The sequence below is a fragment of the Mirounga leonina genome, unplaced genomic scaffold (assembly GCF_011800145.1).
Source record: "Mirounga leonina isolate KUSES-001 unplaced genomic scaffold, KU_Mleo_1.0 Mir_129, whole genome shotgun sequence".
NCBI lineage: Eukaryota > Metazoa > Chordata > Mammalia > Carnivora > Phocidae > Mirounga > Mirounga leonina.
Window position 1 is genome coordinate 13,081,136 of NW_023270323.1, and position 13,551 is coordinate 13,094,686.

Consider the following 13,551-nt stretch of genomic DNA (forward strand, 5'->3'; position numbering starts at 1 on the left):
CCGAGCAGGGAGCCCGATGCGGGACTCGATCCCGGGACTCCAGGATCACGACCCGAGCCGAAGGCAGTCGCCCAACCGACTGAGCCACCCAGGCGCCTCCATTTGGTAGAGTGTAAAATCATGCCTGGTGGAGCTTGTCCTCGTTGAAAACTTTGAGAAGTAAGATGGCTAGTGTCTTAGTGTATCGGGTAGGAATTTGAAGCACTCTGTGCAAAATGAAATGGTGATCAGAACATAACAGGATAATAAAGTTCGGGATAATAAAGTTCAAAAGAGGTGTGTGCAAAACATAACTGAGCCAAATAATAAAAGACACGTGTGTGGAATATATGGGGAGATATATCCAGCAATAGCATTTTCAGTCTTGTAGGAATCCTAATAGCTAACTCACTAGCCGTGGATAAGTGATATAATTGTCTCTTATTTTAGTTTTCTATATTTTTCAAAGAGAAGGTTTGATATAACATGTATTAACCTTGAATTAACGTTCTCATTGTCGCAGATAGTAATTTGCCCTACAGTAGAATTGTGTCTGATTGCACTGGGGAGTCAGGGGTGGCTAGGGTTATATTTCAGGGAGAAGCAGGGAATGTCAAGATTGAAACTCCCAGGTAGATTATAAACTCCTTAAAGTTAGTGACCACCTTTCACATGTCTTTTAATCTCTCACAGAATTAGTACAGTTTTTTGGTGTGTTCTTTCCTGTATTTTTAAATCATTTAACTCTACATCCTGGCAGTTCTTCTCAAACAGGAAGATATGATGCCATCTAATAAGAGAGATACACACTGGCTTTTAAAAATTAACTTAATATTTTGAGGAGCTTCAACTCTACTACATTCTCTGTACAGAATAAACGTATTGCACTACGTGTCTTCCTATGGTGTAAAAAAATAAATGGCAAGCACATGATTTTGAATGTTGGGATTATGAAGTCTTTATCTCTGAAGAAGTTCAAGAAGAGAATTATCCTGTATATTTACCATTTACCTACATGAAGGATGGGGTTTGGACCAACTGATTTTCAGTTCAGCGTATGTGAGGCAGGCCATCTTCAGCCTTAACGATTGTTAGAATCTCACCACAAGATTATCTACTTACTTGACTAGATCTACAAAAGAATGTGTGAAATTATCTTTATTAGCAGTTAATAAAAATAAGATTCCCATTCATACAGGCTGACCAGAATGTGACACTGAGGCCAAGTGCAGGGGAGACAGTGTGGCTTAATTGAAAGGGCATGGGTTTGGGAGTGAGAAGTACCTCTTTTGAACTGTGGCTCTGTTATTTATTATATAAGCATTTTCATCTCACGGAGCTCAATCCATTCTCTGGGAAATAATTTATATACTGTCTCCCCTGCATGATTTTTGTGGGAGTTAAATATATGTAAATCACCAGCAAAAACGATCTTGAGAAGTTAAATGTGTGCTGGGGATAGCTGTGTGACCTTGGCCACTCTGAGTTCTCTTCAGCCCTTCTAGTTTGCCCATCTTTCAGAGGGTATAAAAATAGAGCACGTCTCTCTGAGGGCTGCTGTGAGGATTAAATGAGATCCTACATTACAGTTCCTAACCCGGGACCTGTGGCACGGAAGGCTCCCTCAGAAACTGCAGTAGCCTACGCTGGCATCGGCCCGGCTGTCCTGTAGCTCTCCCCCCGCCCCGGGGTCTGCTGTCACCAGCGGGCGTCACACGGAGGGCCCAGGGAGTTTGCGGCGCATGAATACCACCATGGCGGCAGGAGGAAAGTGCAAGGGAACAGATAGAAAAGGTTTGGGCTGTACCTGCGGGAAAGATAGTGTGTGCTTGTCTGATGCCGTAAGTACTTTTCTGGGGTCTCCGGACTTCATGACCCTCTGTTCCAGCCATCTTCTGAGAGACCTTCCCGTTCACAGCAGCGTGCAGTCCACCCTGGCTGACCGTAGGGCAATAAACAGACAAAAAGTGGGAAAAGGGGGCAAAGAGAGCTCTGTAACATACCTGAGAGAAGAGATCAGCTAAGAGGAGTACTTCAGCCAGAAGGAAGAAGCTCAAAATCCTCTTCTTTGAAGGGCTTCAGCCCATGACAGAAACCACAGGACACCTGAAGTCTTCCTCCCAGAGCCGCGCTGCCTTCAGTGTGGGCAGCAGACGCCCTAGGCTCTCTGGCCTGTGCACGCGAAGATTCTGCACGGCGTCTGCAGGCTGCAAAAAGGAGGCTGTGATTCTTTGAGTACTGGTGTAGACTGGCCTCACTGTTTCTATAGGGAAGGCACCTGACAGCCACAAGCCAGAGCAGATCATAGTGCTCACCCTATCCTCCGCAGCCCTGAACTCAGCCCAGTTATCTGGTGTGGCCAACCAGGTTTATCTAAAAGATTGACGAGGAGATTGTAGCAGAGTTGTTCGTGTGCATCTGTTAACTTCAGTATGGAGACTTTTAGTAAAGCTGGAAGAGTATGCTATAGCAGGTGAGGCCATGAACTTTTGCCATCAAAGAAACTGAGGTTTGAATCCTAGTTGTGACTTAACCACTCTAAGCCTCAATGACCTTATCTCTGAAATGGGGTGATAGTATCTACTTCAGAGAGAGATTTTTGCAGATTGAGATAATGTACCTAAAACTAAGCACTGTGTCTGGAACATAATAGTAAGTCCATAGAATGATTTTTAAAAAAACGCCTCTGAGACAGCTGTGCATGCATTTATAAAGTCTTAAATCCTTTAAAAGTTAGGCTACAATAAATCTCAGCAAGAACATTTAAACTCAGCAATTAGACCCAATAACAAGGATAAATTCTGGGTCATAGTCCCTCATATAACAGCTTCTGTGAGGGGATTCAGAGGATTAAATGTCTATTGGTGACTGAGTCAGCCTTAAATACTTGCAGAATACAAAAGAATATTTCTTAATTAAGTAAAGATAAATATTATTGATGAAGCTGCTTCTCTGTTCTATGGCCCCTCTGTCTGCAGACTCCAAAACTTTGTCTGAGATTTGATAAACTCTACTCGTTGTTACTTAATCCCATTAACCACCTTTAGTTGTTATGATCCAGAATGAGCACTGTCATCTTCAGGAGTGTTTAAATCCTCCTGTAAATGGAGAGCCTTACTCTGGTAAACTTCGATCAGCTAAAGCTATTTGATAAAATGGTCTCTGATCTGATTACAAGGTAATCCTCAAAGATCTAATCAATCTGCTTACCACTTAAACATTTTCACTTTCTCTTCATTCGGCAAGGGTGGGGTCTCACTGTACCATCAGCATGAGGAATAGGCAGGGTGTGGATGGCTGAGGCTGTCCTCCTGACCATTGTGCTTCTTCTGTTCAACTACGCGGGAAAATTAATTAAGATCGAAAACAACGTGACATGTCCTTCACTTTTTCCCAAATAGATACCAAACCAAATTCCTAAACACTGGTACTATTTTAAATGTTACTAATTAGGCCCATATTTTGTCATTTTAAAATAAAATAAATATGTCTTACCAGCAAAACAGAGAAATGCTTGTTGCAACTCTGGTTTAGCTGTTAGTTTTCAAATCCCTAGAATAAGTTCTTTGATTTGCATGTAGAATTTAGATTTTAACTGCTCCTTTAAACCTTGAAAATCAGACTAGAAAGAAATGGTTTTTTTTAAATGGCACAGATTTTAATATTAAATGAAGAACAGTAGACTAAAGCCTACTTTTGTAACATGGTCATAAACATAGTCCCAGATCTGTTTATTCAAGGATCTGCAAAGCATCAGTACTATGCCTGTATATAAAACATCCAGATTTCTTTTTAAGAAAATATTTTATGTCAGTTTGTTGAATTGTTCAATGCCCAACTCCTGTCAAAAGCTGGCTAAAACCACTGGCGTTTGAGGATGACAAAAGGATCTTTCCCACCTTTTATCCACTGGGCTCCCAGTGCTTTACCACCCAACTCACAGGTTAGATACTTGACATTTATGCACCTGGATTATATTACCCTAATTACCAATAGAAATGCCATCTGAGGACAGTAGTTTAACTTTGTGCCGCAAGCTTTTATTCAAGATAATTTTTAAAATCATCTTTGTACTGTATAAAATCCTTATCAGAGGTATTAAATACTTAGAATGCTTAGAATACTCATGCTCTACCCACGAGTAGAATTGTTAGATCAGAAGTATGTATATGTTACCCTTTTTTGTGGGGGGGAGGGTCAGAGGGAAAGGGAGAGAGAACAAAACATGATATTTGTGAGATGTGTTTTTGAAGACGATTCAAAAGATGATGGTGTTTCACTTCTTTTTAATTCTGTGGTCAGAAAAATAAAAGAACGCATAAGCATATCTACCATCTCTCATGTCATATTATTTACCAATAGGGTGTTTTTTTTTTTAATGTAACTATGTAAGTATGGTAATATAACTATGATTGAGCCCTTACCTTTGTTTAGTTGTTTGTTTCTAATTCTAAATTTCATTGATTAGGCTTCCCCTGAAAGATCTACAAGAACTCAGCAAAAAGAATTCCAAACTTATATTTTGGATAGTGTGATGGACCATTTGCTTGCAGCTGATGTCTTATTGGGTAATACTGTGTTTTATTTTCACTTTATAAAAATACCTAAAATCACTCTCTCTGTCTAAACTCCCAAGTATATCTCCTTTTTAATTTTATCTTTTCTCTTCTGTGCATTTTTCCTTCGTATTGGTACCTTTCTCTAAAGAGAAAGAGGCCCGTCTAGCTCTTCCCTTTGAATCTGGGATAAAGAATCAACAACAGGAAGTACTTAAGTTGCTTGTCCACCTCTGGACAGTCAGGTGGCAGGAAGAGGACAAGTAAAGAGAAACAGTGTTTTAAAAACCGTATTACATAAACAGGTCACATTTCTACAAATGTCTAATATTTTAAAAATTAACTTACTGTGATATACTCATAAATAAATTATAAACAGAAAGTTCCATGAATTATTACCCAGACATCATGCCTATATAAGACCACTCAGATAGAAATGCACTGCAGGCACCCCACTTCCCTCCTGCCCTGATCCAATTACTGCTCACTGAATCACTGTCCCAACTTGTAAAACAACAGATTCATTTTGCATGCTTTTGAACTTTATAAATGGAATCATTCAACATGTATTTGTTGTAGTCTAGCTTCATATACTCAACATGGTATTTGTGAGATGTGTCCATGTTGTTGCCTGTAGCAAGAGTCCATTTATTTTCATCACTGTGGTATTCTATTATTTGAACATATAAATGTATCCATTTTGTTGTGGTTGGACATTTAGTAGTTTCTAGGTTGAGACAATTAGAAATAAAGCTTCTATAAATATTCTTGTTCATATGGGCGATATATGTGTACAATATTTATACATATCTGTTAGATATATACGCATGGGTAGGATTGTTAGGTCAGAAGTATGTATATGTTATCCTCTTGTTAGGGGGGAGGGTCAGCGGGAAAGAGAGAGAGAGAACCTCCACCCAGTGTGGAGCTGGACACGGAGCTCAACGCGGGGCTCCATGTGGGGCTCGATCTCATGACCCTGAGATCATGACCTGAGCCAAAATCAAGAGTCCGATGCTTAACCCACTGAGCCACCCAGGCGCCCCTATGTTATTCTTTAGGATGGCTTCCAGGACATAAATTCAAAACACATTAAGATATTCTTTCTGTATGTCCCTATCTGGTTACAATAAAAATACAAAACTTGATACATGTACAGTGGAGCTAACATTTATATATAAAATAATGATAGAATTTAAAAGAGAAGGAAAAGTAATGATTTAACATATTTGCTCCTTAAGTGCCCAGTAATAATATTAATCAAAGAACTTCCATCCTATTCAATTATCATTTTGTTGCTAAGTCAGTCTGCCAAGAAATCTTTAGTATTGTCTTTAACATGTAACTCTCAAAGCATGGTGTCAAGTCAAACTTCTGTGTTTGTTTTTATCACTTGAGAATCTTCTTTACACAGTGTCAGTCTTACTATGTAAAAACCCAAAATGAGGAGTTTTGCATAATGGAGTAACTTAGAGTTAGGTAGGAATAATAATTACACTCAGAGGGCTCCAGAATTTCTCTGAAGGAGGGACTTATAGAAGGCATTTTGGTTAGGAGGCTTAGTCTTGAAGCAATGTGAACACAGCAAACACACGGAAGGCACTTGGGTAGCTTTTCGAGGAGAAACAGAACTGAAGGTAATCGTGCAGGGAGGGAGAGGTGCCCCTTGGCCCCACCAGCACTGACTGTAGTTTAGTTTTCACAGTTGTTCTGAACCTCTCCTATATGACTTCATTGTGCTTGAAGGTATATTCAGAACCAGAGTTGTGTTTGATGGTTTGTTTTACCCTTTATTAGTTACACGGAATCGATTCACAGCTAATAACCTGACAGCTTTTTTCTCAGAGATCCTCTGTCACTGCCAGTTTAAGTTGAACTCTTTGCTTATCACAGACGGTCTCAAGCAATAAGAGACTTCACACTCTCAATCCATAACTCTTTTATCATGTAGAAATTATTTCTTCCAACATTTGTCAGGATTTCTGGCCATGAACATCATTTTCTTAAAGTAGTACATAAGAGCCTAGTGGTCCTATTTCTAAATGTAGTAGATGAACTCATTTTGCCTTAGCCTCATTTGTTGGAGGACCTGGTCTTGTGCTGGTTGATAGCAATTTTCTTAGAGACTTTTTTTTTTCCTGCTTGAATTTAGGGGAAGATGCATCTTTGCCTATTACCAGTGGAGGAAGCTACCAGGTATTGGTGAACAATGTGTTTTATTTCACACAACGTGTGGTGGACAAACTTTGGCAAGGCATGTTCAACAAAGAATCTAAACTTCTTATAGATTTTATAATTCAACTAATTGCACAGGTAATGTCACTGTTAGTTTTAGAGTACATGCTTTCCTTGAAAAACTTTTCCTAATGTGTCAAAATTATTGGAAATAATTATTGGAAATGTAACTAATAAGATAATGTTAACATTTAATATAAAGCTCAACTTATTGAAAGTGAATAAAAACTGTAGAATTGTAACCCTTCCCCTACTTACCCCGTAGCTTCGTGCCAACGTGTCCCTTATAAAGTTGCCTGGTTCTCTCAAGCTTTGGTCTCTCACTGATCTCCCCACTTTTTGCTACCCAGATACCTGGATAGCTTCCTTTTGGTTTATTTTTTATTTTATTTTATTTTTTTAAAGATTTATTTATTTGAGAGCGAGAGACAGAGATAATGACAGAGATAGAGTATGAGTGGGGGGGGGGGCGGTCAGAGGGAGAGGGAGAAGCAGGCTCCCCACTGAGCAGGGAGCCCAATGCGGGGCTCGATCCCTGGACCCTGGGATCATGAACCGAACCAAAGGCAGATGCTTAGCCGACTGAGCCACCCAGGAGCCCCTTCCTTTTGATTTAAATACCTTAAGTTGGTGTAAGTTGATAAGGTTTTTTTTACAGTATGGTACATTTGTGTGTAAAGGTTTACAGAGCAGGAAGAGTTGATATGGAAAGAATATTTTCTTCTTGTAATTACATCTTCACAACATTCATTGTAGGTCTTTGAAGGTGTCATTTAGTGAGTGAGGGTGTATGTGTGCACATGTGTGTGCGTGGTACCTTTGACCAAGGAATGTTGGCCTGGTTTGCCACAAGTGATTAATCTTACCAACACATAATGCAGAAACTAGGAAATACTGTTATCATGTGTTATTAGCATATGGTGCATAGGTTCTTTCATGTCATCTAAGAATTTTTAAGAGATAAATTTGTATATAAGCCAAAGAAAAGTTTACAAGTAAGGAAATGAAACTAGAATGTCAAAAGAAGTTTTTTTACTAACATTTTAGGTTTGTTTGTTTTTCCCAGTAATTTTGAGTAGAGATCATTCACCCGAACAAAACTTTTGTGGTAGGAGAGTCTCCTTGGATGGGACTTCCTCACATGCTCAGGCAGGCTGCTGTGCCTCCAGGAGTGTTAGCAGCTCTCTGCACTGGGGCATGAGGCTCTCATCTCATTAAATTATATTTATGTGTCTCCTGGGTTCTGATCCTCATCATTGCAAGAGCTTTTTAGTTTTTAACTTAGCACCCTGTACTGAGCATGGCACCTGGTACAAAATAAACCTAATGTTGATGTGTGAATGAGAAGCAGACCATTTATTTCTGTCCATTTTACTAAATAAAGTATCTTTCATATCTTTAGTCAAAAAGAAGATCACAGGGATTGTCACTCGATGCGGTTTATCACTGCCTCAATAGGACCATCTTGTACCAGTTTTCACGGGCACATAAAACTGTTCCGCAGCAAGTAGCTCTCCTAGATTCGCTCCGGGTACTGACTGTCAACAGGAACTTGATCCTGGGACCTGGGAACCATGACCAAGAATTCATTAGCTGTCTGGCTCACTGCCTTATTAATCTACATGTTGGAAGGTAACTTTTTCACATTCAGTTTGCCGCCATGAATTTATCTTTGATAGTTTTCCACCAAAATTCTTTGTTCTACTTTTTTGATAGTAACATTTCTTTTTCCTTTTAATCTCAGTTTTAAAACTTCATGGAAAATATAAAAGACAAGGGTTACATTTTTGCAATGAAATAATGAGTATTTTTTTCTTTAATTTTCTATGTCTTTAAATTGGTCATTCATCACCTTATGTCACAAATATAATTTAAAAAGAATGTTTACTTTTAAAATAAACATACACATTGTTGGAGGTTAAGAGGGATAAAAAGAAAAGAATGTAATGAATAAATGCAGTGCTATATGTTAAATGGGTGAAATTAGGATTTTTCCATTGATTGCTTTGACAGATGCTTACTTAGTGTCTAGACACTGAATTAGGCACTGGGATGACATGTGAGCAAGAAAGACCCCATGGCAGGGTTTTGGAATGTGCAGTCTAGGAGGGGAAACAGACCAGTCAGGTGTCCTGGGTGCTCTGCTAGAAGCATGGTGCTTTGGGAGCATGAAACAGGTGCCCCTAGCTGGAAGAGATACCTGCTGAGTTACAACCTGAACGTGCTTGAGGAGGTTAGCCCTCCACAAAGGATGAGAAAGAGTGATATGGGAACAAAGAGCCATCTGTGTGAGTGCCCAGGGGAAGGAAAGAATATGGCACTTTGGGGAAACTGCAAGTATTTCACTGGTACGGGAGCAAAGGGTGGTGGGATGAAAGACTGGGGGGAGGTGGTGCATAGGCCTATGAGGAAAATGTTCTTAGGAACTTTCTGTAATTTTTAGGTAAAAATATTAATAGTGATCAGAAAGCACCTTAAATATTAAGATGCTCATCTTGATGCTGTTGTTTAGTTTAATTACATTTAGTCAAGTGGATTTGTGAGATCACCCCTATAAAATGGCATGTTCTTGATAAAGTAGTTCTGTTTTTGTGCATCTGCTGAATATCTGTCTGCCAGTTATGGAACTTTGTGATGGAGCCAGCATTTACTTCTCTCTGCAGAGTTACACTTAATCATTATAGTTTTCAGCTACAGTCATTTCCTTCATAGAGTTTAAACTGACTGGAATTTTTCAGCAATGTGGATGGGTTCGGACTGGAAGCAGAAGCCCGCATGACTACATGGCACATTATGATCCCCTCTGACATTGAACCAGATGGTGGTTACAGCCAAGATATTAGTGAAGGTAATTACCTCAATTTGTTTTCTTCCTTTTCTCTCCCCACTCTCCCCATTTCCAATATTTTTTTTAAGAGAGAGAGCATGATCATAGGAGCAGGGAGGGGCAGAGGGAGAAGGAGCGAGAGGATCTTAAGCAGGCTCCAAGCCCAGCGCTTTAGCCCGACCCAGGGCTTGATCTCACAACCCTGAGATCATGACCCAAGCTAAAATCAAGAGTTGGACGCTTAACTGACTGAACCACCCAGGCACCCCTCATTTCCAATTTTTAACATACACCCTGTCCCCTCCCAACAAAACTCACCTTAGATACTGCGAACATTGTTAGCCAGTGCTCCAATAGGTCACTCTTGAACATACACCAATACGCCCACCAACGTAAACCAATCCACTAGCTGTAGCTCTCCTTATGCCAAGATGGGTAAACCACTTAACCACTGATACTGCTAGCCCCTAAGGTTCCATGGTAACACTGGGAGATTTGATGATACTTACATTTGCACAAATAGTAGTACCAATACGAACATGGCATTTATCATTTAAGAGAGCTGCCTATTGGTAGTGTTAGGCAGGTCTCATTAGAGGTGCAAATACTGCTTGAGACAGGTTGTCGCTGCTACCGTTTTTATTCTCTTTTATTTGTTTTCTCTTTTAATTTAGTTTTCCCAGTGATTTTTATAAGTATTGTGCATTAAAATCTTTGGAGTGTATTCATTTCTGATTTGCACATTGGTCAGTAGAAGGTCATAACCATAATAGTATTTGTCTCCCTAGCCATACATACAGTGTGGTAGTTTTACATATGATTTTATCCTTTGGAAGTCCAGCACTTATTCTTTCCTTCACTTAAGCATTAATTTATTCTCTGTCCTTCACTAACCCATCTTGAAGCCCAGACACTGAGAACACCCCCAAGGAACTGACAGTCCAGAACATTGGTTCTCAAAGCAAGGTGCTGGGACTAAAAACATCAGCATCATTTGGGAACTTGTTAGAAAAGCAGATGCTCTGGTCCCACCCAGATCTACTGAATCAGAAACTGTGGGTGGAGACCAGCAATCTGAACAGGCTATTCAGGTGACTGATGCTTGCTAAAGATTGGTCTAGAGCAGGAGTCAGACAAATTAGCAAGGAATCCAAAACAAGATGGAATTTAATAGTAAATGTTCTTTTAAAATGTTTGTTAGGGCGCCTAGGTGGCTCAGTTGGTTAAGCGACTGCCTTCGGCTCAGGTCATGATCCTGGAGTCTCAGGATCGAGTCCCGTGCTGGGCTCCCTGCTCAGCGGGGAGTCTGCTTCTCACTCTGACCCTCCCCCTTCTCATGTGTTCTCTCTCTCTCTCTCTCATTCTCTCTCTCAAATAAATAAATAAAATTTTAATAAAATATTAAGGAACAACTAACTTAATGTTGATCTTATTTTAAATATTCAGATGTAAAGCTTTTTTTTTTTAAAAGCTTACTTTTAAATGGGGGTAGGTTCTTACACAGAAGAAGCTAGACAATGAAATGTGTATGTAATTTCCAGTTTTATAAATAAAAAATGCAGTCTTCTACATACATAGGAAGATTTTTTTTTTTAAGTTCTCCAAGTACCCAGCCACATTGGTTAGCTGAATAATTTTCTTTATTGAGCTTAATACTATCTGAAGCATTTTTTTTTGACAATTAAGTACTATAGATGAGATTCTTAGATGTAAGACATGAAGAAAATTACTACCTTTATATTGTGTTTTTGATAAATTGTTTTTTGTTGGTTTTTTGTTTGTTTGTTTGTTTTCCTTCATTTCCCAGGGCGTCAGCTTCTCATAAAAGCTGTCAATAGAGTTTGGACTGAATTGATTCATAGTAAGAAACAAGCCTTGGAGGAGCTTTTCAAAGTCACTCTACCTGTGAACGAAAGGGGTCATGTGGACATAGCTATAGCAAGGCCACTCATTGAAGAAGCTGGTTTAAAGTGCTGGCAGAATCATTTGGGTAAGAGGGTCCTCAGACATCATGTGACTAACAGATTTACACACGACTGTTGTATATGGGTTCACTTTAGATACGTAATTAAAACTCTCCCAAAAGGATGTCATGATGGTGGCAGAAGTGAAAAGCAACACCCATTCTAGAATGACTATGTTGAGATTTGGCTTTTCTTCTCAGATTAAAAAAAAAAAAACAATTCTAAAACGTGTTACACATCTGGCATCTATGAATTTGGAAGATGATACATTGCTCACAGATGTGATTATGGTCTCTGTTTTGGCTACAAATCCATAATCCCTTCTCTATAATTCTGAAATTCAGAAAGCCCTGAAAACCTAAGGTTTTTTCATGAATTTGGTGCCCAGAATCACTTGGTAGCAAAACCTAACTTACCGTTTTGTGTAAATACTCACACATTTTGCTGCAGAAATATTAATGTGTCCAATTATGGTTTACTGCCATTGACCCTTGTATTATATAACATACAGTGTATGTATCATATCACCTTTTTATATTCAAAACCTTCTAAATTCCAGAGTATATGCAGCACCAAATATTTTAGATGGGGAGTTATGAATTGTTACTAACATAGAAACGGAATACCGTTAAAATAAGTTTGCATTTTACTGCAGAACTGTGAAGTTTCAACCAAATGTAAATTGAGCTAGTACATTAATTGTCAGGCAGCTATGCTTATACAAGATCACCAGCAAGTAAATCTGAGATATCTAAGAGAATGTCTGTGTCTATAATGTAAGCTGCTTTTGGCAACTACAGAATTGTGATTTGTGGCCATGATGCAGAAGTGTTAAAAGTAAGACTAATAAATACATGGAAAATTGTAAAGTAATCTAATTTTAATCTCGTAGCCCATGAAAAGAAATGCATAAGTCGAGGAGAAGCTTTAGTGCCCACCACACAATCCAAATTGTCCCGTGTCAGCAGTGGCTTTGGTCTTTCCAAGTTAACAGGATCAAGAAGGAATCGAAAGGAAAGTGGTCTTAATAAACACAGTCTTTCCACCCAGGTACATTGTTTGTTTTCATCGGTGGTATTATTAGAAATCTGTATTTCAAGGTTTAGCTGTAGTGTTTTATATAACACACTTAACATGTACAAGCACACGATTTGAAGTGGGACATTTCTGCATTTTTGCTTTTAGAAGAGATAAATAACCCAGATTATGAAAACTTCTCCCAATTTATTATGATAAAATTGCATTGTGAGCATTGTGTATGCAGACCTGCTTCGTAAATGGACATAAGATGAGATTCAGATTATTGATATGTGATCAAACTATGGGTAATTTTTTCCCCCCGTTTTCCCAAACTTTTAATGATTTTGTTCTGATCATTATATAAATTTTAAAGCAGTAGCAGAACAAAATGTTTTTTTTATTCTTTATAATCTTGTCACATATATTTGTGATTGATTTTTTTTTTAAACTTACCTACCTCCATTAATTTCTTCCCCATCATACTTCCGTTGCCATCCTAGAATCTTAGTGGCAGCGGTGAAAAGGGTCTGGGAGAAACAGTGTGTATCTTTCATTCCCTATTTCAAGGTTGGGTTCTCCAGGAAGCACACTGAGAGGGTGTTTATTGCAAGATGGTTTTTACGGGTGCCCTTGTGGTCCATATTTGTGGAAGGGTAGGAAAGGAAGTAGGATTGGTCACAGGGAAATACCAGGTTACAAGGCAGGTCTAGGCTCAACTGACCTAAGTGGAACTTTGGGGCCAAAATGGCCTGTCACACTTGACCTGTACTGAGCTGAAATGGCTGAGCCTGCTTACCTTCAAATCAGCCAGTCCTGGGTTTGGGGTTTCTCTACAGCTGAGGTCATCCCTGAAGGTGCTGGTGGCACTTGCAGAAGCTGTGGGAGCTAGCCTGGCCTTGAAGGGGCATAGGGATAAGGGGAAAGGGGGAGTGGATCTGTGTCTATCACACAAGCCTCCACCAGATTCATC

General features: G+C 39.3%; 1 protein-coding gene across 7 annotated transcripts in view; it reads left to right on the plus strand.

The window, feature by feature from the left end:
* WDFY3 (WD repeat and FYVE domain containing 3) overlaps window positions 1-13,551 on the plus strand; it is a 262,976-nt gene that overhangs the window by 194,664 nt on the left and 54,761 nt on the right. For all 7 annotated transcript variants that reach the window (XM_035004604.1, XM_035004607.1, XM_035004606.1 and 4 more), the window contains 6 exons: window positions 4,448-4,547; window positions 6,688-6,848; window positions 8,173-8,402; window positions 9,509-9,618; window positions 11,405-11,587; window positions 12,454-12,611. In XM_035004604.1, coding sequence (XP_034860495.1) covers window positions 4,448-4,547; window positions 6,688-6,848; window positions 8,173-8,402; window positions 9,509-9,618; window positions 11,405-11,587; window positions 12,454-12,611 — 942 coding nt within the window. The remainder of the gene's footprint in view (window positions 1-4,447; window positions 4,548-6,687; window positions 6,849-8,172; window positions 8,403-9,508; window positions 9,619-11,404; window positions 11,588-12,453; window positions 12,612-13,551) is intronic.